Here is a 24,280-nt window from a genome sequence, read left to right on the forward strand (position 1 = left end):
TGCTGCAAGAGAGCAGAGACAGAACTGCTGTATATACTGTGCTTGCTTTGATTGCAAGTAAATCATGGTAACAGGTCAGAAACATGTTTACTAATGACAAATCTCCTAATGGGGCTTTTTGATAGAGCTCCATGACCCTAAGCACCTCCTTGAAGGACATGATTTGATGGGCACGCAGGTTAGCAGGGGCTTGTCTTCACTTCAGCACAGGAAAGTCCAGGCAGCAGAGGACTGCCACAATCTGCAATTTATTCATACAACACGCAGCATAATCACACATGCATTAAACTGTCAGTCTAGAAATGAGCCAAAAATGATGCAAGTTCTTATTTAGATAATGCACATTAAACCAAAGAGCTAGCCATCAGTGGGGAACTGAAAATTGTGAACTCCCAGAAATCCCAGCACAGATCACTTTGTTTTTACCTGGGAACTTGCCTTCCAAATTTGTGCTGGGCTTTCTTCTACAGGCAGCTTGTCTTCAGTCTGGCAGTAGGAAACACCAAAGCAGCACACACAACTTCTCACAGAACTCAAAAGACATTTTGCATACTTTTTATTTACCGTAGTCAGGGCTGCTCAGGTGGAAAAAAAAAAAGCCAAACCAAGCACCAGATCCAAAATTAGCATTTTATTCAGAACGTTGGGGTCAGAGGTGTATCATTCATATTCTGGTACACAATACAGAGGCAAAGCTGTTCTCAGAAGTCTCTCCAGTTTGAAAGCTCCTTCCCCCCCTCCCCTCCCCACCCCAAAAACATACTGTATATTTTCTCGTGCCACCGGTATCAGGCCAACTCCCCTCCCCCCCCCCCCTTTTTTTTGGTACAAATTATGTAAAACGTTTTTGTGCTAAGAACTTTTCTCCCTCCCCAAACCAAAAAAATAATAAAAATAAAAATAAAAAAAATATTGAGTACTCTAACTACAGTTCAACAATTGAATCAATGTCACTTGTTTGCAACCTGTTTTGTAAATACTTTATCCATAAACGAAAGATATAAACATGCAAAAACCTGAATCCATAGTCCAAATAATACATACACGTGTTCTGAAGTTTCTGCACTTCTCCACAGACTATGCCAATAAAACATTATGTACACATACCATTTTTTACAGTGAAGTGGGAAAAAAATACTAGAAATTAAAAAAAATTCAAAAACAAAAACCAAAACCAAAAAGTGTACATGGATTAAGACCAAAATGTGTCTAACATTCTAGCATAAGGAAAAAAAAAATCAATTCTGCTACAAACTGGTGATATGAAAACTCCCTTTATTTGCAACCAGCTGCATAAGTTTTAGAATTTTAGTGAAAAAAGTCCCCTAACATCTAAAACTAGAAGTAATGTACATTGTTCCACCTCATGGTCCTCTCTCCCAGATAATAAAATTGTTCCATGAGGATTTTTTATTTTTAATCTCCTTATTTTAATAAAAGCAATGCGATGTAACAAAAGCATTGTGAAGTATATTGTGTTTCACCTTACTCCTCCCCACCCCAACATATTTTGTCTCTTTAATGCATCGTTTCATAAATCAGTACCATTAAAGCCTTAAACATAAAACTAATTCCGATCTGAAAAAGGTACAAAAAGGCACATAAAATCCCAGTGCTTCTGTACTGTAAAATTCAAGTGTAACTGAGCTCAATATTTTTTTCCAAACAGCATTGGATCACTGATATTCCACGGAGCCCAAATTGGTTTGCAGCCTAAGCCAAAGCCTTCAGCAAGCACTTGTGCTAGTAGACTACAAAGTTAAAGCCTAGCTTCTGTATGCTTTTGGGGAATATCAGTTGAAATGTTTGTACTTGTCCAAAACCAAAGTTCACTTTGAAGTTCAGTCATCACCTCCACCATACATATCGGCAAGTTTCTTGAAACGTGGGCCCCAGTCATTTAGGTAGTCATAGTCTTGCTCACCACCACTACTTGAGGAGTTAAGAGAGCTCAAGGATCCAGCAGTGGAGCCGCTTCCTTCATAGTCAAAGACTAAGAGGGAGTCATAGGGTGGGGCTGTGGGGTCGTTGTCAGCTGCTTTAAGTCCCTGCAAGAAAGAGAGGGAGAAAAGAAGATAAAGTTCTGTGTCTGAGAGCAAGACAAAAGCATATTCGGAATATCTGCAGCACAGTTATCTATCGAGCACCCCTTGAGAAAACAAACTTCTTCCTCTCCTGCCATTCAATGCAAAACAGGATCTACATGTTTGTAACTCATTTTAGAATGGCCAGGTTTCCAGCATTGCAGCACTGCATATTTTGAACGTAGCTGCAATTAGAGCCCTAACAAAACCTTAAGAGAGAGTCATGGCACCGGGACTGAAGCTAGTAAATAAACAGTTTCAAAGATATACAGCTCATAACCTGTGCCATGGACAATGTGGGAATGGTTAGACAGATGAGGAAGGAGAAATAAGCATGTTTGCAGAGATCCACTTCAACAGCCATCTCCACATGGTCAATAGCATATCCACTGACTTTCCTGGCCTGCAGTCCATCTGCATGTGCCAAAATCCATATTTAGTTAGTCCTGTAAACTCATGTACCTCTGTAGGCTGCTGTGAGAAAAATATATGGTATGTTGTCTTAAGCCTTTTATGTTTTGCCACATCCACCCATGAGATCCACCTGCTCTTCAGAAAAAACACACAGTGACATCAAAGCTGAATACAAGATGATGACCATTTTTGTTTCCTCATTTCAAAGTACTGAAGTTATCAACACATAAATAGTGGGCCATCAGCATTTTCAGATTTCCAGTCTATAGAGTTGAATAGCCCAAATTAAAACCAGCACAAATTGAATTGGAGGAAATGCTGGGAAACTGAAGAAGAAAAGCCAGGAAAGAATCACACTTCTTCCAGAGAAAAGCCTCTTCATTCCCTGTTTTGTTACATAAGTCCCATACCTAAACACTTATATGAGTACCTAACTTTAGAATATGAAACTATTTCTCTGTGCTTATGTGGGGAAGATTTACAAGCTGAATGTAAAAGCCTGAAGCCAAAAAGCCCTCTTATGATTTGTATTTTTTTAACCTCACAGTTTCTTCCATGAGATTAACAACACTTTTTCAAAATCTTCCACTTTGAATAGGATCTACTCTGGCAGCCACTGACAGGGGATAAATGTATCTTCCAGAAGTCTATAAGGCTGTGCTAAGATTTTAAATTGCTCACTATTAATTTTTACCAGTGATATTTGTGCTTGTTTTACTTTTACTGTTTATTTATTTAAAGAATGGCATTATTATACTCCAACTTATTTGAAGGAATGAGTGTGCCTCCTGCAAATTATTTAATATATTCTGGTTTTAGAAAAGTACACTTCACTCTCAACTGTGTTTTGTCCAAATATGACAAAATGGAACCAGAAGCTGATTTTTCTTCTACAAATATGTATTACGGAGTATATACATATTAAACCCATTAATTAAAGCATTTGGCATTGATAAGGTAGAAGTGAATCCTGGTTCTTTATTACCTATTTAAATAATTTAGAACTGTGCAAAACGTACCTAAAATAATTTCCAAATCAGTGATGGAAAAGCCCAGCATATTTATCAAGCTAATGACCCCTAATCAAGAACAAATTTTGGCCTTGAAATGATCATTTCATGTGGTACAACAACATCAAGCAGGTTATTAATAGCCTGCATTAAAAGTGCAAATTTGAATTATGAGATAAGAATAATTGGTGATGCTTGTTATCTCTCTCTGGCATTTTCCAACCTGATGGCCATAATAAACACGAAAGATGTGAGATTCTGAAAAGGCAATAGCAAGCACTGGAAGACATTCTCTTATCCAGCTTCCAAGGGAGAAGTTCTAAGGTTTTTTCTTATTTTCTGCTGCCGAAGCACAAGGGCAATTTTACTTCTTAGGCAATAACCGGCCTTATGGCATTTATGTCTTTCCTTAAGCCTGCTTGGGGTGACAGACACCCATGTGTTTGGAACACAGGTGACAGAGAAGGAGAATAAATACCAGCTGAGGTTAAGGAGTGCTGAGGTACCAATACCAGGTATCCATGTGTGAAAGTCATTTAGAAGGTCGCTTTGGAGACAAAATGTTATTTCCCTGCAGTTCTGCCTACTAGTAGCCAGCCAACCATGGGATACCAATTTATTTTAAAAAATCAGTGAACAAAACATTTTCCTACATCACTGCAAAAATTCTGATACCAATCAGTCATCCATGACAAGGCAGAAGGCAGCCTCTTTCCATCTGTTTTTCTGAAGGGGAAGTTGTAATATTTTTTTCAATTTGCTGCTGCTATCATGATAGCATTTCAGAAAAGGAAACTGGTTTTGAGTAACTGACTTACAAGATAGGATCTCACTAACAAATTCACTTTCTCAAAGGTTGTGCTGGCGGTGTAATCCATTTCATTCAGAGAACGTAGCTACAGGTCATGTTATGGAGGTATTGATTCAACCACGCAGCACAAGTTACACTGACATTTGCACCTATCTTCTGGTTCGCAGTGTAGTGACTGAACTTAAGTGTCTAACTCTTCAAATGACAAGATTTCTGCTGTATTTGTGTTATATACTAAAATAAGAGAGAAAGAATTACTATGGTGTTTTCTCTTTCCCTCTGCTAAGCTGATTCTTTGAGCATACTCAGTGTACTGCTCTGCTTTGCTGTTGGGTTTTACAGCAGGTCAGATGGCCCCGGCAGTGCTATCAGCTTATGAAGTTCCCTTGGTTTCAGCATTGCCACCTTTCTTTGTTTATTATGCTGTCCCTTTCACTGGGTGGAGGCAGTGTGGATACACAGCCTGCTGCATCTGCACAGCTGAAAAGACAACAAATGGCTGCCAGGAGTGACTTCTGCTGATTTTGCTGCCAAGGCATTCATTGCCAGTCACTTCTGAAAAGAGATCTCAGTTTTTACCAGATGTGTTCAAGACCTCAGAGCAGCAGAGTTGTTACAGTTACTTGGTTTACAGTTTCCTGATCTGAAAACCCAAAGTTTTTATCAGAGTGAGAAGCTCGTGCAACAACAGAATTTCCGGGGCACATCCTCAGGAGCAGGGGAACCTGCTGGGACAGTGAATCGTGACATTTTTTTGCATGTGCTATATACCACCAGTGCACAACAAGCAGTCACAGAAGAGCCACAGCAATAGAGAGGCCAGCTTGACACCTTGGACAGACTCACTTTTTTCCTTTTCCTCTTTTATATACCTAGTAGAGTTTTCACTAAGGAGGCGCTAAGGGGCAGAAGTGGAGAAACTACAGTGCCTTGGCTGAGGAACAACAGTAAATTTGCCTTAATACAGGCAAGCATTCTCCATTTCTCTCAAATTAAAGGAAAGCAACCCTCTCAAATCTTGAACTAACATAGAATATTACAAAATCTAATGCTTTTATTTTCATTAATCCTACTACTTAATCAGATTCAGCAGACTTTTGATGAGAAGGAAAGGAAGAACAGAGACCTTCAGGGAAATACAAAAATAAATTGGCTTATATCTGGAACCATTTTTTGAGATGAAAAAACAGAAACCATCGAGGGACTCCATTCTGCATGGAGGTGCACTGTATCAATAATCGTTTACTAAGAATGAATTGAGGGTCCTCCATGTCCCCATGAGATGAAACCTTTAGTTTGCAATTTAAATTATTTTACCTCAGGCTATGTCCTCTATTGATTATAAATACATTCTTAGCCACAAACTCTCCACCACTATATAACTTGCTTGAGATTTCTAGGGACAATATAGGTGGGTCTTGAAAACAGGATTAACAAAACTACTTCAAACAGACCTAATTTATACTGTCCTGCAAATCCTGATTATTCTAAGTGTTAATTATGCTCTACAGTCAGCAGGTTAGGCTTTAGAAGGTTCAAAATGGAAAACAAAATCTACAGAGGATTTTTAATAACACATGACTTATTTCACTGACTTGTTTGTACACTGGACTGGAAGAAAAGGAGGCTTTTCCCTTCCCCTCTTAAATTACAGATTCATCTATCCATTGAAACAGATAAAACAAGAAAGTCCCTGAGGTCATTTAGCTTATGCCTGCAAAACCTATTTTGACTATCAGACACCTCTGGAACCTTCCTATTTTACAGCTCATAGCTCTGTACATGTTATCTCAACTCTGTGTTATAAAAATGCATGACTTTTTATCATAATTCTAACTTGTTTTTCAACTGAGAAGTCACCAGAACACTACAAAATACTCTTACTTATGTATGTCTCATTGAGTTAAGTAGGTTTAATCCAAGGGATGACAGACAGAAAATAATACACCAGAAGAAACAGAGTACTGCTAAAAGAAAAAAAACCCTAAATGACCCACTAGATCTTTTTTGTTTTTTGTTTCTATGACTCTGTAATGAAAATAAGAAACCTCCCCCTGCTTGGCAATGGGAGCTAAACCCTTTAGTATCTGAAATCAATGACCTATAGTTATTTTTTGTCAAAAGCTGAAGTAATTCAGAAGCTAATCTGAACAATGCTGCCCGTGTGTCTGAGGTGCTGGTGAGCATTCAACAGATTAAATTAATTCCCACACATGGACCAGCATCCTAAAAGATCATACTGACCCACATCTCCGGGAAAAGAGACAAGTCCTCCAAAAGATCAGACTGATCTCCAAAAGTGTTGCATCTTTTCACCAAGGGGCTAACACAGACTTTGCTACAAAAGTGCTGACAGTTCAAAAGCAGCCTCTCCCTGCACAGCTAAGGACTGGGCTAGTTTTGTGGGTGGTTTGGGTTAGAGATGCCCAAGGGAAGAATTATGTCTAATAATATTGAATTTGGATGCAGAGAGATATGAACTTTGCTCTTTCTTATCTTGGGATGTTGTTTCCACAGCTCAGCTTATCTTCTGTAGGAACTGCCTTAAGAAATGTCTGGTACAGGCTTTACTCAAGATATCTGTTGAATTTACCTCAAGTAAAACTGAGACAAACTCACCAAGTTTCTTGGATTTAATCGTACCAGGACTGCAGGTGCAATTTTCTGGAGAGTCTGAAAACCTGTGCAGCTTGAACATTTATGCTCTAAACACTGATAATTTTTGACTGTAATAATGAAGACTACTATGAAAGACAGACCCATTTCCCCCCACACCCAGTCGAAAATTTATAATCATATCTGCCATGGGAATTTTTTTCTGTAAAACCCAAATTAAGATGACACTATTTTAAAGAAATAAAATGCCCATTTTGCTCAGACTTCTGGGAAAACAGACAGCATGGATGATCTCCGGGTGGCTGCTAGAGACAGGGTTAGGTGGAATTCCCCACAGTAAAACAATACATTTCTGTGAAATCCTAAGGAAAAAAAAAGCCTTATGAAGAAGACAAGCTAAATATATAATGCTTAAAACACAGAAAGTACCTCACATAGTTCCTTTCAATCAGAGGATATAATTAATTCTGAGCTAACTTGCAGACAAGAAAATTGCCATGTTTCCTTTAACTTCATATATATTTCCATACATTTTCTTAATCAATGACATTAATGGCATTATTTTACTGTGTATGAAGAGCTGGGAGAAGCTTTCTTTTTTTGGTGGATGGCAAGGGGAAGCATAAAGGGAGGTACTGGTATATTACAATAGACAGCAGGAAGAAAATTACTCCATGCTCATCTGTAGTGCAATATAAACATACTGGGTTAAATCAGGACATCAAGTACTGTTTCTTCAGCTCCATGTGTACACACTGATGCTATCATCTTCAAAAATGATAACCTACTGAAAAATAGTATTTACAAGAACAGCTTGCTAAGTCATTAAAAAAACTGTAGGAGGCTGGGCAACCTCCGGCCCCTTTCTGGCTTTCCAGCAGAATCAGACCCATTCCCTGCCTTTGCTCCATAACAGAGCTTCCAAGCTGCTTTGAGAACAACGAAATCCAGGGTTTTTCACTACTGCCTGCCAGGTGGGCACTGTCTGGTCACAGCTGTGTGAGAACAGGATGGGAATCTCTGATTGTTTGGAAGCACAAGGAAGTTCTTGTGTGTACACTGCCTTGGCCAACAATGTGGGCCTCTTGCTGTCCCGTGTCTCCAGTATTTTCCAGAAGCCAATTCTAACTGTAATATTTAGAAGTGTAAGGCATGCAAAAACTGGAGTCTCTTATAAAATACAATGTCTTACAAGAATATTTGTACATTTCCTGCTTGTCAACTCTCTTTTCAGTTTTTTGACAATTGTATCACCGTACACCTTAAAAGGGGAAAATTCAATTTTCTGCAGCTTTCTAACACAAAAGACTTTAGTATATTAGCCTGACTTTTCTTCAAGGCGAACAAGAATAAACACATTTGCAGAAACCGTTCTGCAATACTCTGCAATATTTGTCCAGCTCCAGCTGACAAGGAAGATACGAGAAAACCAGAGAAAATAATTAACTACTACAATTCATGTACAGAATAAAATAAAAATAGTAGTAAATTCTGGGTTAGCTTTTTTTTTCTATAAGCAGCAAGCACAAGAAACACATTCTGTTGTAAATACCACAACACTGGTGATTTGAGACTGACCAGTGATAGAAATAATGAGGATAATTTCTTTCAGAACTATCAGTACTCTGGTATAGTCTGACTTTCAATTATACTTATTAGATTGAAGAATCAAAGATAATGCAAAATCTTTGAAAACTCTATGACAAGACAAGTATTAAAAGCACTTACATAACATTTAATTTAGCTGCCCTGCTCACTAATCGTATTTGATGGAATTCTTTTGGTCTTATTGAAGGTACTAAATTTCCACTATTATCTGGATTCAAAGAGTAATGTATGAGGAGAATGAAAATTAACTTCTTCCATTATTAAATTACTGTGAATTAATAAATGAATTTAGGCTACACTACAATTTTGTTAGTCTGTTTATTACTTGGAAGCCATTGCATAATCCTGCTTGGAGATATTGTGGTTGCAGCTGATAATGTACTATGAATGCAATTAATATGAATGCACAGAAGTTAATTGATATATCTTCCCTTTCTGTTTGAACGAGTTAATTAAATTTGTCTGCACTTTAAAAGAATATATTTACTTCTGTCTAGAGAGACAATTTTAATTGTCTACGGAAGTTTTAAAAAGTTATTATGTTCTAACATAACAGCTACTCATGCGGAGGAGAATAAACAAAATAAAAAAGCTTATCAGATCTTAGGAGGAAACCCTTTTTCACTTCTTTACCTCATTAATGAAGTCCCCAATGTCCCCAGGATGAGGAGCAGCTGATCTGACTGGATACTGAGGTTCTGCATGGATTGGCCTCTCATCAAGACGTCTGATTCCAACAGGTTTGATGGCATCTGGTTCCACAGTGTCAGGCTGCTGGAGCTGGCTCAAGTCATAATCCTGCAAAATATGAAACAGACACAGTACGTTAGCAGAATTTCAAACAATATCTGTCAGGGGGAAACATGAGAAGGAAAATAGGAAAAATGCAAAGTATCATTTCACCAGAAGTCCTGTTTTCAGGATTGTAATGCTTACTGAGAATAAGTCAATAACACTGTTATTTGCATACCAACAGTATGTTATTTGATTTATACTCCCTGAATCTCCTGTTTTGATTCTATTCCATCAGATTTGTAGAGCTTCTCGTAAGTTTTCCCTTGAGAAGCAGGGATTTAAGTAGTACTATTAAGGGACTAAACACTTTACCTAGTAATGATGATTTACAGCACAGAGCAAAGATGCCAAATCCAACTCTTATTTTTCTAAGGAAATAAATACCATACATTCTGAGAAAAAAAAAGCAAGCACAGTGTTCTGCAGTATTTTCTAATACCTTCAAAGAATGAATTTAAGACTCCTTGCTGATTTTATGTGACTTCCATAATATGAAAGCCAAAGGGGGAAAAATGTCATAGAAGTACAAAACTCCTCAGATTTAGCCTTAATTCTAAGCACCTTCTAGAGATTACTCATTAATCTGTTCATTAAGTATTTGATGCTGCAGTTTCAAACTCTGGCAGGTTGATGAAGTTAGCATAGCAGTATGAATTCCAATAAGTAGTATGTATGTATGTGAAAAAATTAATTAGATCAATGTTTATGCACTGAACATAGATGTGCCTGAATTCTCTTTGCACAGTGTGATGTATTTCATCATTGTCATTCTCCTCCCCGTTGCCATGTCTAGAAGAAAGTCATGCTCTAGGATGCCTTTACACAGGGCATTGGTGAGAATGTGCAACAAAGAACTGGACTTCAAGGCTCAAACAAAAACCATCCAAGAACTATTAGCAGATGGGGGCTCATGCCAACTCTACTGTATGCCAGATACCCTGCCCCACAGATAATCCAAGCAGTTATAAACATCCTAAGTAAGCTACTCTATCCATCAAAAATATCCATTTTTCAACAGTGCTGTTCTGGTAAAAATCTCATTTATAATCTCAACTTGCTGGAAGTTGTCTGTTCAGACAATCGGATTTTCATTATTTCCTTACTGGCTCCTAAGGGAAGGAATGCTAGCTTTTACTGCTGCTGTTACCTCACGGGATGTAGATCCTTTCTGAGACTATGACCTCCTGTGACCCCAAACCCAGACTTTTCAACAGGAGAAGAATTCTTTTTGACAGCAGTGATGGTAGTTTGTGGGGAGAGCTGTAACTGATTATCAAATCCACTACACCTTCTGATTTGTTACTTGGGTTCTCAGATGACTGCACACAAATATATAGTCAAAAAAGGTGGAACAGCTCCACTGAGATCTGAGAATGCAGTTTCATATGCTTTAATTAGATTACAAGTTCCTTGGGGCAGAGCTGTAACTCCTACCCTTCGGTACTTCATGTACCAAACAGAATAATAAGTGATCTCCAGGAAGCAGTATGAATTGGAGAAAAGTAAACAGAACAGAACTTTTTATCCTCTCCCTTTTTATTACATAAAATAAATCAAAATAGTTTAGAGACATGCTATCAGAAAATCCTACCAAACACAGAAGAATGTACCTTTTAGAATGCTTCTAAACAAGTGCTTTTCATACCCACCCAAAAGATAAAGGTGGAAAAAACCAACAAGTAGAAATGAAAAATGGGGGTTTTTTTCAATCTAAGCATTTCATTGTGGAGGAATTAAAACTGGTATGGTTAAATAACAATGTATTAAAATCCAGAAGAGTGTTTCTGTTCATTTCAGTTCCAGAAAGATAATTTTTTCCCCACCCACACACATATGTATGCAATTCTTTTACTGGTCATACAGAAATATAAATCAAGTTTGTCGGTCTATTATGTCCACATCTAAGGCATCCTTTTGTATGTATTTAGAAGTTCGAGACATATCCAGACTCTAATAGCTAAAAAGTCAGCAAAGATCTGTGAGGTAACAGCAGTGCAGAACACATCCTTACGTGGAATCCCACTTTGGTTTTATTTTCTAGGGTAATTTATGATAATGTCATTTAGTCTTCTATCAGAGGAAATTTATCTTGCAGGTCCTAATAGTGTCCAGACAGGAAAAGAAGACCCATTGTATGCATTACCTTGGACTTTCCAACCCCTCGAATCACTAAAATCAATACTAACTGCACATCAGTGGGGTACGGCCAGCTCATCCACCACCTCCCCAAACCTGCTGAGCGCCAGGCAAACACAGCACCATGCAATGACTCCAGCTGTTTCAACACTCTGTCTAAAGTCAACTCTGCTCAATTACTGCAAAGTAAAAGACGGAAAAATGTTTTAAAATGCCAAGCTGTTTAGAGATGCTGAGGTCCCATCTCTTCACTCAGTGCTGCTTTCACAGATAGGAAAGAGGGAAAGCTTTTCACATACTACCTAAAGCTCCTGAATGGACTTCAAGGTTAGCATCAAACAGCGTTTGTTAAGATAGTTAACTGTAGAAATGACAGCTGAATGGAAAACTGGCACATCAAAGAGAGAACAAAACATGCTGTGATAGGCTGGGACAGACTGCTTTGAGCAGTGTTCTGGGTCATCATTTTTACTCTTAATTTCAAGACCACAATTCAACACTGTTTTCGTTTTGCTCCAGTCTTTTCCCATATAACCTGTTCATAGTTAAAATCTACTTAGGAATTACTGTCAGTTCATTGAGGAAAAAGTCTTGGCCCTCCACTGGAAATGTACTTGAGCAGAGTTGCGAGCATCTAATTGGTATGGTTGCCAATTTTTGTCAGAGGATTTGTATTGTTAAGCCCTAACTCCAGCAATTCTAGAAAAAAATCCCTTCCTTCAGTTTGGACTTGAGCACACCCAAACAGACAGTTTGTTCAAGTTTTTCCTCCTCAAACTTCTGGACAAACTTATAAGTGTTGATGAAAGAGAGAACCTACTTAGATTTCTCAATTGTAATACTGCTAAAACATACTAGTTTGCTGCCATTTTGCATCTAGAAAAGCTCAGGCCTTTGGACGCCAGAAACTTGGACTAGTCTGATAATCCAAGCAAGCCTACAGTCAACAGGGAAACAGAAACCTCACATTCTACAACAGGGATGTAAGTGAAGCAAGTTGAATGTTTGTTTGTCTGCTTATTTATGAAGGGATCTGTTATCACTGAAGAAACTATAGCTGCCTTTTCTATAACTGGTGGTTAAAGAGATGACAACCTAGAAGGGCATTTTATCAGAAGGTTCATCTTGTGGAATCGATATGACCACTTCCCCCGACCACCCCCCTCCCCCCCCAAACCCCATCTCCCCTTCCAAGTTGATTGCAATATTGACATTATTACCTCTTCACTTAGTTCTAACAGCTTTAAGAAAAGACTTCAACCATTATTAGTTTAAACCTTACATTCCTGAAACATGCAAGAGAAGAGTGCTAAAAGTCAAAATCAGGTAGCCAAGCCCTACAAATTAACTACCTTACCAGCAGTGCATGCAGAAGGCTCTAAAACCCCCAGAAGCACTTCCTTAAGAACATCTACCCAGTAGTTCAAAGCACAGTTCAAGTATCTCAACTTGAACAGAAGAAACATCCAGAATAGAAGAAAAGGCCATTTTACACTCTCCAGTAATCACTGAAAAACAAGATAATGCAGCCTTCAAAAATCTCCTCCTTAAACAACTTCCTCTTGGGCAAGGCAGTATTCACTGAACAGCACCTGAGTAATAACCCGTAGAGCAGTCATCAGTTACAGTAGGAGATGTTTTAAATGTCTTTGGTTTTTTTTTTTTTTTTTTTTTTTTTTTTTTTTTTGTTTTGTTTTGTTTTGTTTTGTTTTTGTTTTTTTTTGTTTTGTTTTTGTTTTTGTTGTTGTTGTTGTTGTTGTTGTTTTTTCATCCTCATTAGCTGTTCTAAATTAGAAATTTACTTAAGTTCTTGGAAAAAAGCTCTAACAAAGTAAAAATTTTTACAGTAATTGATTACTGCCTTATATGAATGTAACCTGGAGCATTATGATGCAAAACTGCAAACAACAGAATAAAACCACAATGGAGTAAAAACTATGAAATGCTATGCAGAGACAGGACTGACTTTTTTGAGAAAGGAAATATCAGAAAATATTTTAATACATTACATCTGAATTGAGCTTTCCACTACCACAGCCTAGTGGCCTGGAATGCGACTGACATTCATTAATGATTTATAACTCTGGCTTCTCTGTTACCTCAGAGCTCTTGGTTTATTTCCTGGCTGTTCATGAGACTGTGTGATACACTTCTAGGGATGACTTGGGTTTTTACCTTCTACAGAATGAAAGCTTTGGCTAGGCATGAACATAGGACTGGACACATGAATCATGTAACAAAACCATTATACCTGTTTCTCATTTTCAAGAGATGCACCCTTTCCAAAGAAATATGGAAGTTCAGCTCTATCCCCATACAGGAAATAATCAACTTAACTGTCACCAGATCACTTTGACTTAATTTGATTGTGAGACCTGTGTCTTGCACTGAACACAATCAGCTGCAGTGGTTTAGGCGCATAAAAAGAGTAGCAGAAATTTGAATTTTACCTCCCCCTTTTAGAGGAGATGGAGCCCTAGTATAAGCTCAGGTTTTTTATTTTCTGAACAGAACTAATTATGACTTTGAACTACTTATGGATAAAACACATGCTCTGCTTTGCCTCTGTGTTCCAAACGCAATTACTGTCTACTCCAGTAGAGAAATAGGCTGGGGAACTAAGGAAAGAAATATTTTACTCCTGGATGTTCCCACTGAGATCTAAAAAAAAAAAGGAAGTGAAAACCAATCCTGCTACATATTCTACCCACCAAACCAGCAAACATCATCCTAAAAAGCTACCAGAATTTTGCACTTAAAATATGGCTTGAGTTCTGCAAAATGTTACAACCTTCCCTAAATCTTACATTTGCTGAAATTATGAGACTTCCAAAAAAGCAAAGACAGAGGACTGACTAGGTCTAGGCTGAAGATGGGAGGATAGTTAAAATGTCTGCATCAACAGTTGCTCTTTGTCACTTGCTTTTAGACTACTTTCTGCCATATTGCTTTTCTCATTTGTTTTTATTATAGATGCATCTGGAGTTCTACAAGTTAATAATTTTTAAGATAACAAAGAAGCTAGCTTATCTTCTTCATAATAAAAAAGGTGAAAGTTAAACTCCAGCTGCAGATACAACGCAGTAACATGCAGGGGTTCTAGATATGATAAAATAAAACAAAACAATTTTGTAATGGAATTATGAAAACATTACTTTTCATATCATGAGATAAAGATTCACCAAGGAATGACAGTAATTCCTCCACAGGAGCACTGTATGAGTCACTTATTCAAAAAAGTGAAGCTAATGTCTTAGTAAGCAAACATGATCCCTGAAATAACTGCCTTTTAATTATAGTATTGTATATTCACGGGGAATATCATAGCAACCTTTATTTCATTCATTATGTTTGAAATTTCAGAACATAAAAACATGTTCTATTCTTAATGTAATGCAAAATGAAGGTTAAAAGCTGAGAGTAAATGATCTGATTAACACTCAGGGTGGTGAAAAAGAAAATCTAATCACATGGATTTATAATGTTCATGGACTAGGTAAGGAACATTATCATGTTAACAACAGATGCGGTAACAAGACCTAGCACAGAAGACTAATGTCATCTCAAAATGTGGGCATACAGAAAGTTGTAACAAAAGAAAAAACCCACCAAAACCCACACACAAAATTTCAGAAGGGTTACCTAATTTTGCTTTTATCTAAGACATGTAAATGTTGGAGAAGAGCTACCCTTTCATAAAGGAGCAATTTCTGTTTAGAATTTAGATAGATCATGCACACATAACAATAAACCATTCATCTTTTACTTTTAGTGTGATTAACACCATTAAAGTAAATGCTACTATTTTCTCTCTTATGTAAAAAATATGACAAAAAGCAAGCTATTGACTAATGAAAAAAAAATCCTGATGCAGGAAGTACCATGAAGACTTCTCAGCAAGAAAACTACTTTGAATAATAGTAAAATCATTGCATTGAAATTCTTGTGCTGAAAAGATCTGAGGGCTAGATTATCCTACATGTTCAAAACAGCTCATCTGCAACACTTCAAAAGCATACCACCCACTTGCTCAGACAACTTGCTTCAACAGGACCACCTGCATGAGCAAGTACTACTAAAACTCAGAAAATGTTGCAGAAATGAACTCAAAGGAGAGAATCATCTTGTGCAATGAGATGTATACAAAAGCAATTAGATGAAGAAAAAAAAGTATCACAGTTATCAGGTTGACATATGCTGCACATATCCCAGTCAAGCACCCACTGCCTTGATGTAAGCCACACAAATGGCCCAAGATGTGTGATGAAAATGAGTTGGTGACGGTTATGGGTTGTGATGTGCTGTGTGTGTGAACTACGCTGCAGACACATGCTAAGTGCTTCAATACTCAGTCAGCAGCAGGTTCTGGTGTCTGGAACTGAGACTGCTGTTACAAGTTCAGAGCACATTGTATCAGTAAAGAATAGTCACCATTTATACCTCACACCTCGCCATATGCTAAACAACTAGAAGCTACAAATCCATTAATAATCAAGAAAGGCACTCACTACCAGTTTTGTAATTTGAACTTTCTGTTTCAGAATATAATGAACTATGCTGTCCCTCATCCCCAAGAGTTTAAGATTCAGATACGACTTTAGAAAAAACAAAACAAAACACCACGGTGTAACAAACCCACTTCCCCCCAAAAGAAACCCCACAAAAACCCAAACAAATATACGCAAAAAACCCCACGAAACCAAAAAAACACAAACAAAATCCCCCAAAACAAAACAAAGAAAACAACCCCCGCAAAAGACATATGAAAAAAAACAAAACAAAACAAAACAAAAACGAAAAACCAAAAAAAACCAAAAAACCAAAAAAATAAAACCAAACAAAAAACCCCAAAAAAACAAACAAAAAAAACAACCAAAAAAAAAACAAAAACAAAAAAAACCCAAAAAACCCCCCCCAAAAAATAAACAAAAAAAAAACCCAAAAACAAACAAAAAAACACAAAAAAACCCCACAAAAAACAAAAAAACAAAAAAACCCCCCAAAAAACCAAAAAACAACAACAACAACAAAAAAAAAACCACCAAAAAAAAACCCCAACCAAAACCAACATAAAAAACCCCAACACTTTTCCCCTTCCCAAATCAGTCCCATTGACTTCTGTGGAATGATGCTGACTCAAACCTCTCATGGCCTCTAAGTCAGGTAGCTAAAATGTTAAAAGTAGAAAACAGTGAACAGAATCCTGAGAAGAATCCAAACCTTTCTATCTGGAATACCTCTGTCTTTCTCTCATTCTTCTCTTATCCCCCAACTTCTGCTAGTACAGTCATTGTTCACATAACTCAGGAAGTTGCTGCCTGGAATGACAGGAGTGCTGCAAACCTTTTGGAGCCTGTTTTTCAGCCTGCTTTTCCTAGGTGAAAAAAGCCCAGAACATTTCCAGTGTTGACAATGCTCTTCAGAGGCAAGCCAGGCTGACTTCAGTTATGACCCACAGATCAAAAGCTTTTCTGGCTTAGAAAATTAATAGCATTTTTCTCAGCTGCTGTGGAGATCACACAACCCTGTGTACACCACGCCAGGGTAGAAGACAACTATGAATCATTCAAGATCCTCAATTTTCTTGACAAGCATTCTGTCAGACTGAACAAAGCAGGCCAAGATGGCCTCTGATGGGATTAACAGAAGACCTTTGAGATGGACTAAACTGCTCTTTTATTACAGATTTCATATCATAATTCCTTGGGACTGCTGGCACTGGAGAAAAAAAAAACCAAACACACCAACAAAACCAAACAGGAATTCCAACTTGTTGCTGGCAGTTGCTATGACTCAGAGGAACTAGCTGGAATTTGAACTTATCTAATTTCTTATAGGAGACATCACTTTGATAGAATGTACAGGGTTTGAAAGGAACATGCTGAACATGTTTTAGGCTTTTCTGGGTCCGCCATGACAGCTAAGAAACCCATCTTGATTTTAAGAAGTAATTTGCTGGCTATAAATAAAAATAATTTTACCAATTATGAAAACGTCTGAAGCTTTTAAAATATTGTTTTCACTGAGATGTACATGAGGCTTTTAAACTCCCTTTTATTTCACCACATGAGATGCACCCTGGGGCTGGATGGCTGTGTTTGAGTCACCTCATGCACTGCCTTCTACTGAAGCTGCTTGTTTAATCAATCCTCAGGATTTTAGGGATGGTGCACCATAAAAAAAATTATTGATGCAGAACATTTTCCTGTAATTTGCTGATGACTTACAGATCCAAGAGTGACACAAAGTAATTCTTCTTGATTTTAACAGAATAGTGGCAGTTTCACCCTATGAGGCCTCATTCTGAAAATACGTTTTTGATGTTAGTCCCGTACTTTTTCAGAACACTCGCTTCGACACTTGAATACTTTCATTGACAAAAATGCAAAGATCTTTATAGCCAATACCTTTGGGCCACAATGCTCTGTACACAGCTTTGCTTATGCAGTATTTTGCTAAGCCATGGTTTGCAAAAATGAGATTAATACTTGCAGAGGACTTGTTGGGACATTCCAAAATCTTTGCATTCTATGTTCTTAAATCTCACATAAAATGTGTGCAAAAACAAATAAACCCCAATGATATATAATTCTCCCTCCTTCCCCTGGGCACAGAAGGTGAGGAGGGCCAGGAGGGAACCAAGAAGAAACAAACCTAGGAATTCTTATCATCTGGTTAAGTACAGACAGAATTTAGTTTTCAAAAAATGTCTAACCAAAATAAAGTAAAATAATCTTCCTGAAAAGCAAGACAGAACATATTTACATCATTCATTGGGGAAAAGAAAAAAAAGTTGAAGTTCGTGCTCTCTCTTCCTCCATTCTGCATAGGAACAAATTCCTAGCTTTGAAACCATGAGAGAACCTAACCTCATTTTGCTTACTAGTGGCATAAAATTGGCTACAGCAGAAGTGGCCATAAAAGCGTGTTATACTTTGTATGAGCTGCTCTTTTCTGGACATGTTTTCTACATTTAGAGTGTGTAAGGGTGTTTTAGACCCTCAGAGACTGGCCCACTGTCAATGGGCCAAAAAAGGAACCTGTGTACCTGAACAAAGTGGCTGCAATGAAGATAACTAAATCCCAGTAGTGGCTTTAAAATTCATCTTTAGAAAGTTAAGAAGGACAATTGTGACTAAAAATCATTCAATCTTTTGTAAAGCCCTTAAAATTGTCTAGGTCTAGATGCTTTCTATGCCCACTGTGAGAGGAAATGGTCCTAATTTCACATTTCTTACAAATTCCCTATTACTCCCCATTTCTTCTTAAAAATTCCCTATTTTCCTGCTATTCCCCCCGTTGGCAGTTCTCCTTTGGCTGCAGGCAGCACGTCCATTCACTGCCAGTGCAAGGCGGCGATTACGGATGGTTTACATTGCGCTAATCCCTGCGGCATCCACAGGACTCTTCCTCCTGCCACACCACCCCAACTGTGCCTCTCACAGAGACAGCACTGCCAGCTGGAGAGGAGCACAGCACAACATGGGCACAGAGGAGACTTCGTAACTGCTGGAACCCTGGAGGCTGAAAGTTTCAGGCTTTCTGGGCTGACGGGTGCTGACTGTCAGGCGGGCACCACATTTGATTTGAATCGATTCTACGCTTCCCGTGTCATTCATCCTGACCTTGGCTGAGATAAAGTAGGCAGAACTGTAACACATAACAATTCCTATTTTGCTCTCATTGTACATTGTTACAATGCTTAATATTTCCAATCTGTAGCACAGTCCTTCCCAACCCCACCATCACCTATGGCTTCCCAATAGACTGTACTCAGAACCTAACTCACTCTGTGTCCTGAGGGTTGCGTGGACAGTAATTAAAAACCAAAGATCCATGACAATTGCTGAGCAGATCCTCCAGAGAATTCGGGATGAACAAGAGCTGGGAACACGTGAACTGAAAAATTACTTCTCACAGGACTGAGTTTTCCTAATTTTCTTTTAGGATTGTAACTTTCCTGTACAATAACAGATGCACAAACAGGATGCAGTTCTTGTACTCAAACTATGTACAAACAAGTGAAATACATGCATAGATTAAAAGAGTTGTTTTCACTTTATTTAACATAAGCATTTTTCCAAAACTGCATAAACTGAAGTTTCCTTTGAAAACTGCCTAAGAAGAACATTATGCAGAAAAGCCAGGAAGTAGGAAAGTACTTGGAGAAATGCAGGAAGCATAGAAATTACTAAGGGGAACACAAATTTCAGACAAACAAACAAATGAGCAGAAGGAAACCATAAAAGTCTGTACCAGTGAAGGGAGACACTTTTCAGATAACTCAAGTGCCAGATGACTGAGACTGGGGATGTGTGGAAGAATTGCACTTAATTTTTCAAGGCTTTTAACTGGAAAATCTCTTGGACTCTATTATATGCACTGCTCTCTTTGTAATCACTACACTTACTTCTACCATTAATAATGTGCATAAATCTGCTGTTTGTCACATTCATAAAGCACTTAATAAACGTCCTCTAAAGGGAGGAAATCACACTGCTTGAAAATCCACTAACTTGGAGAGAGAAGGGGGAAAAAGAAGCTATTCTTAGCATATACACATCACTCTTAAGTCCTCTGACATATCAGCAGTAGTTCAACCAGAGGTGACATGAGAGTAAATGCATATGGCACCTGTCTAGGAAGGTATTTGAATAAACACAGATGTGCCCTGACAGCTACTTGAAACCTAAATGCTTTCCAAGCTTGAAATCCCAGTGGTGGCAAATCTGTCAATAGCCAACATTACTATATATCTAGAAAGGCATTCACCCCTCACCAAGACATGGTTGTATTTGGTTTAGATGATATTAGGCACCCTCCACTTATGTTGCTGTCCAACAAGTTCCCAGACAAGGAGTAAGGAAAATTTACACACAGCAATGAGAGTGGATGTTAGCTTTCATTTAAATATAACAGCCTTAGCTGGAATCTGATCAGAATGCTTTTACTGAAACAGGACAAAACTGTTTTTACATCTTATTCAAATGTCAAGCAACTGATATATCTGCAATGGCAAAAACCAAAATGAGAAAGCAATGTTTTATTTAAAATTATTGCCTTCCTTTATTTAAAGTTACCGCCTCCCAAATTTGCCCTAAACCAGGACAAATACTTAATGTAAAAATTAGCTACCTACTAGAGTGTTTCAAAGTAAACAAAATAAAGTGCAGTGAGAAGTGTAAATCTTTACATAAAACCCATTAATCTTTCCTCACCTGATCTTCTTCTCCACCTCCTTCTTCATCGTATTTCAGAATGTTGTCCCTCACATCATCTTCAGGATCAATCAAGAGCTGCTTTGCCTGACGCTCTTTATCACGGCGTTTCATCCATACCACGAACATTAAAACTAAAACTGTAATGCAAAAATGAGAGAGACAAAACCACATCTTGATTCTGAAATACAGCCACAGAAGATTGTAGAAATTTAATGTCAAGATTTAAAAAAAGAAAGAAAGAAAAAAAAAACACAACAGAAAAAAGCAATGAAGTTGGATTTGACTGGTCTGGAACAGGTACAGGTACAGGGTTTTTTTAAAATTAAAAATTTGACAGAAGGCAGCTTAAGCAAGAGATGTTTAAATTCAGACCACTATAGGCAATTTGCATTGGAAATCAATCACATATTCAAGGTTGTAAGTAACAAATCCATTCCACATCAGCAAAAGAAACTTGTCATGAAAAGAATTAAGAAAGACTGTGCTTCATAAACCACTATATTCAGAAAGAAATCTCTCCTTGAATAAAGCTATGTTAAGTTTCATACCTGGTATTTAAAAAGTATCTTGTATCAAGAAAGTAAATGCACTGCGTGCTTGTGTAGAATCATGTGCTTAGCCAGGCTTTTTTTTATTACTCTTTTCCATAATTTTCTATGTTCTAGATGGGTGCACAGTGTACTACGACCAGGCTAATCTCTCCCTTGTGTTCCACCACAATAGGCAATCAGTTAACTATAATGTGTAACATTACAGAGAGTTAGTATCTAATTTACTACACTGGACAGACACTTACTCATGATTTTTAGTCATTTCCCTTACTCAATGCACTTCACACAAAATAAAATACTAGTACAGCTTTATGTAGTACTTAAACATACACACCATTGCAACACCTGCCTTTCCTGTCAGGCCAGGTATGACTTTCCAACACTAATTCCTACTTGCATTAATCTGAAGCACAATAGTAGTAACATCAGAGCACTCCTTAAAAGCACAGTTACCGCTGTGGGTGGCACCAAATCACACAATACTGGTAGCACAAAAGAGATTTGATACCTGGGGACTAATCACATCTTCAACCTGGCCACTCACTGATGTAACATTACAAGTGTCCGTGGGTATAAATGGAAAATCTCTCACAAACCCATTGCAGGGCTTGACTGCCAAACAAGTGCCAGCTGTACTCTGTCCAACTCCAAAGCCTTTACTATCAGAAGTTTTCATACTTGTCCAAAACACTGAACACCATGCAGCAACAACTTCTGGACCTGAGCTTTTAGTAACTTCCATCTTTGTCAAGGTATCTGATACTAAAACATAATATTGCACTTGCAAAACAAGAGTGAAGGAGTTAGAATTAAGAGAGCTATCTACTCACTGAGCAAGATGATGATACAAAGCAGAATTGCAATGATGGCACCAGTGCCCAGCCCCGCACCAACAATCCGGTCCACATCTGTGCAGTCTCCATTTAAGTCACACTGGCAAACTTTGACCTTCAGCAAGGAAGTGCTGGATGCATGTGGATTTCCAGAATCTGTAATTACTATGGGCACGTCATAGATACCGGCCTCCAGGAACCGGATTCTTAAGGAGAGCTGGGCATGATCACCTGTGTGTGAAAATAAGGCACTGGTTAAAAAGTATATATTGTTCACATGGGATTAAAATAATATTGGAAAAAATAGCTCATGTCTGAGCTTGGAGTTAACTTCTTGCTCAAACTGCTATGTGACACTCAGGGTAACAGATTTCCTGACTCCTGTGACCATCTTTTCTTTCTTAAAATTCCTTGTTCTCTGGGGAACTTACACTAAGGTGATTTCTTGCTCATATTAACCAAATTCATGTATGCTGTGAAATAATACCAAAGAGAAGACATTTGTGAAAGCTTCTTTAAAAGGATGAAGATTTCCATAGTGTTAATTACCACTGATTCGAACAATGGTCCAATTCCTCTTAATACTAGCCGGTGTGTCAGGCAGCTCAAAGGCAAACGGGCCTGCATTTGGATCTATGTCAGGGTCTACAGCAGTGATGTTAATAGCATTAGGCTGCAGTGTTTCACAAGTTGTGGCTTCTTTTGGATGCACTTGGGGGGCATTATCATTGATGTCCAGCAGGTATATCTGAAGTGTGCCAGTTCCACTCATCGGGGGTATTCCTAAAAGAAAAGGAAATAGCATTAAGCCTGTTTCCAGTTGCAAAGTTACTTAAAGCTGTACCAACACTCCTGTATGTTTAAGTCACTTTTGGGATTCTGTCTTTTACAAAACCAATCTAGCACTGTCACTGCTCCTGCTAACATGCTAAATTCTTTTGTGGTCTGTTCTCAGAAAAATGACCCTACTCAGCAAAATTCATCAAGTAACTGCAGATCCACAGATCAGGGACTCATCCACTTCACTGATCAGACAGAGTTAATCTCCAGAGATGGTCGACACCAAAGGCTTCAAAGAAGAAGATGCAATACTGGGACGGTTGGTCCTCTGGAAAAATTATTTCCTAACTTTGAAGGCCTAAGATTGCCCTTTACCACAAACATGCTATTTAAGTTCTTTCTAATACTGACTTTCAGCATGATATTTTTAGACATTCCTGCTATCCATATTGAATGTGTGATGCTTCCATAAACCTTGCTGGAATCACACATTCATGTGATCATTTGGCACTGAATTTTTCACATAACTAGCAATGGTTCCCATTCTACCTCCCATAATCTTCCAGTCCCATTTATTTTTTTTCTCCAGAACCGAGCCAACATATAGAAACAGTTGATCTAGCTTCCAATTCAGAAAATTTTACCATGTCTTCCTTCCAAGGCAAATAGCCCCAGTATTTCAGTTTTCCCTTCTAATGTGAGAATGTTCCTAACTGTGCCTGTCCATCTTTCTGCTATCAGCTATGAACAGTGCAGCACTCCAGCTGAAATCAAAGGACTCATTTCTGAGCAGTGTTAATTGTCATTAACAAACTGACAACAAAAAGATACTTTTCTCTCTGCACTGCTGCAGCCTGAATGTGGAAAAATACAAAGCCCCTCCAATGACACATTACTCCCCATAAAGCCCACTCATGCTGTGCATTCACTCAACCTACCACACTCCCATGCAGGGTTTTTTCAATTTTCTGTCAGCTCAACTAATGTAACCAAGACAGTGTTTTTCTACAAACTCAGAGAATTATTTTTCAGCCATTTCCCAAGTAGCTGGGAAATTATACACAGTCTGATAGTAATACAGATTTTCAATGGGATGGATTCTAAGCATATCCTGTTTTCTGCCCCAGTAAAACTGAATACCATTCAATCACAAGGAAGAAAAGCTTTTTGAAAAAAAATACAAAATATTGATGCATACCATTATCAGACGCAAGAAATGTTGCATTATACATATTGTTTTGCACATATATTGACTCTCTGTCCAAAACAGCTGTAGTAGTTATTTGTCCATTAACAGGGTCAATTTTCAGCCAGCTTGCAGGATCTGAAAGTTTTGAGTACCTGTGTATTTAATCATAAATTGTGTTATTTATCTGCCAGCAAAGACAGTATTGGTATTTTAATTTGTATTCTGAACATAT

General features: G+C 38.0%; 1 protein-coding gene across 2 annotated transcripts in view; it reads right to left on the bottom strand.

Moving 5' to 3' along the window:
* Positions 1-624: 624 nt before the first annotated feature.
* The window catches only part of CDH2 (cadherin 2), a gene marked incomplete at its 5' end in the record, with an annotated part of 114,583 nt that continues 90,927 nt past the window's right edge, over positions 625-24,280 (bottom strand). For both annotated transcript variants that reach the window (XM_083868050.1, XM_083868051.1), the window contains 6 exons: positions 625-2,048; positions 9,177-9,341; positions 20,693-20,832; positions 22,077-22,310; positions 22,629-22,862; positions 24,058-24,200. In XM_083868050.1, the coding sequence (XP_083724176.1) occupies positions 1,842-2,048; positions 9,177-9,341; positions 20,693-20,832; positions 22,077-22,310; positions 22,629-22,862; positions 24,058-24,200 (1,123 nt within the window). In that variant the 3' untranslated portion in view covers positions 625-1,841. The remainder of the gene's footprint in view (positions 2,049-9,176; positions 9,342-20,692; positions 20,833-22,076; positions 22,311-22,628; positions 22,863-24,057; positions 24,201-24,280) is intronic.

Source organism: Zosterops lateralis (assembly GCF_965231275.1).
Source record: "Zosterops lateralis genome assembly, chromosome: 1".
NCBI classification, from domain to species: Eukaryota; Metazoa; Chordata; class Aves; order Passeriformes; family Zosteropidae; genus Zosterops; species Zosterops lateralis.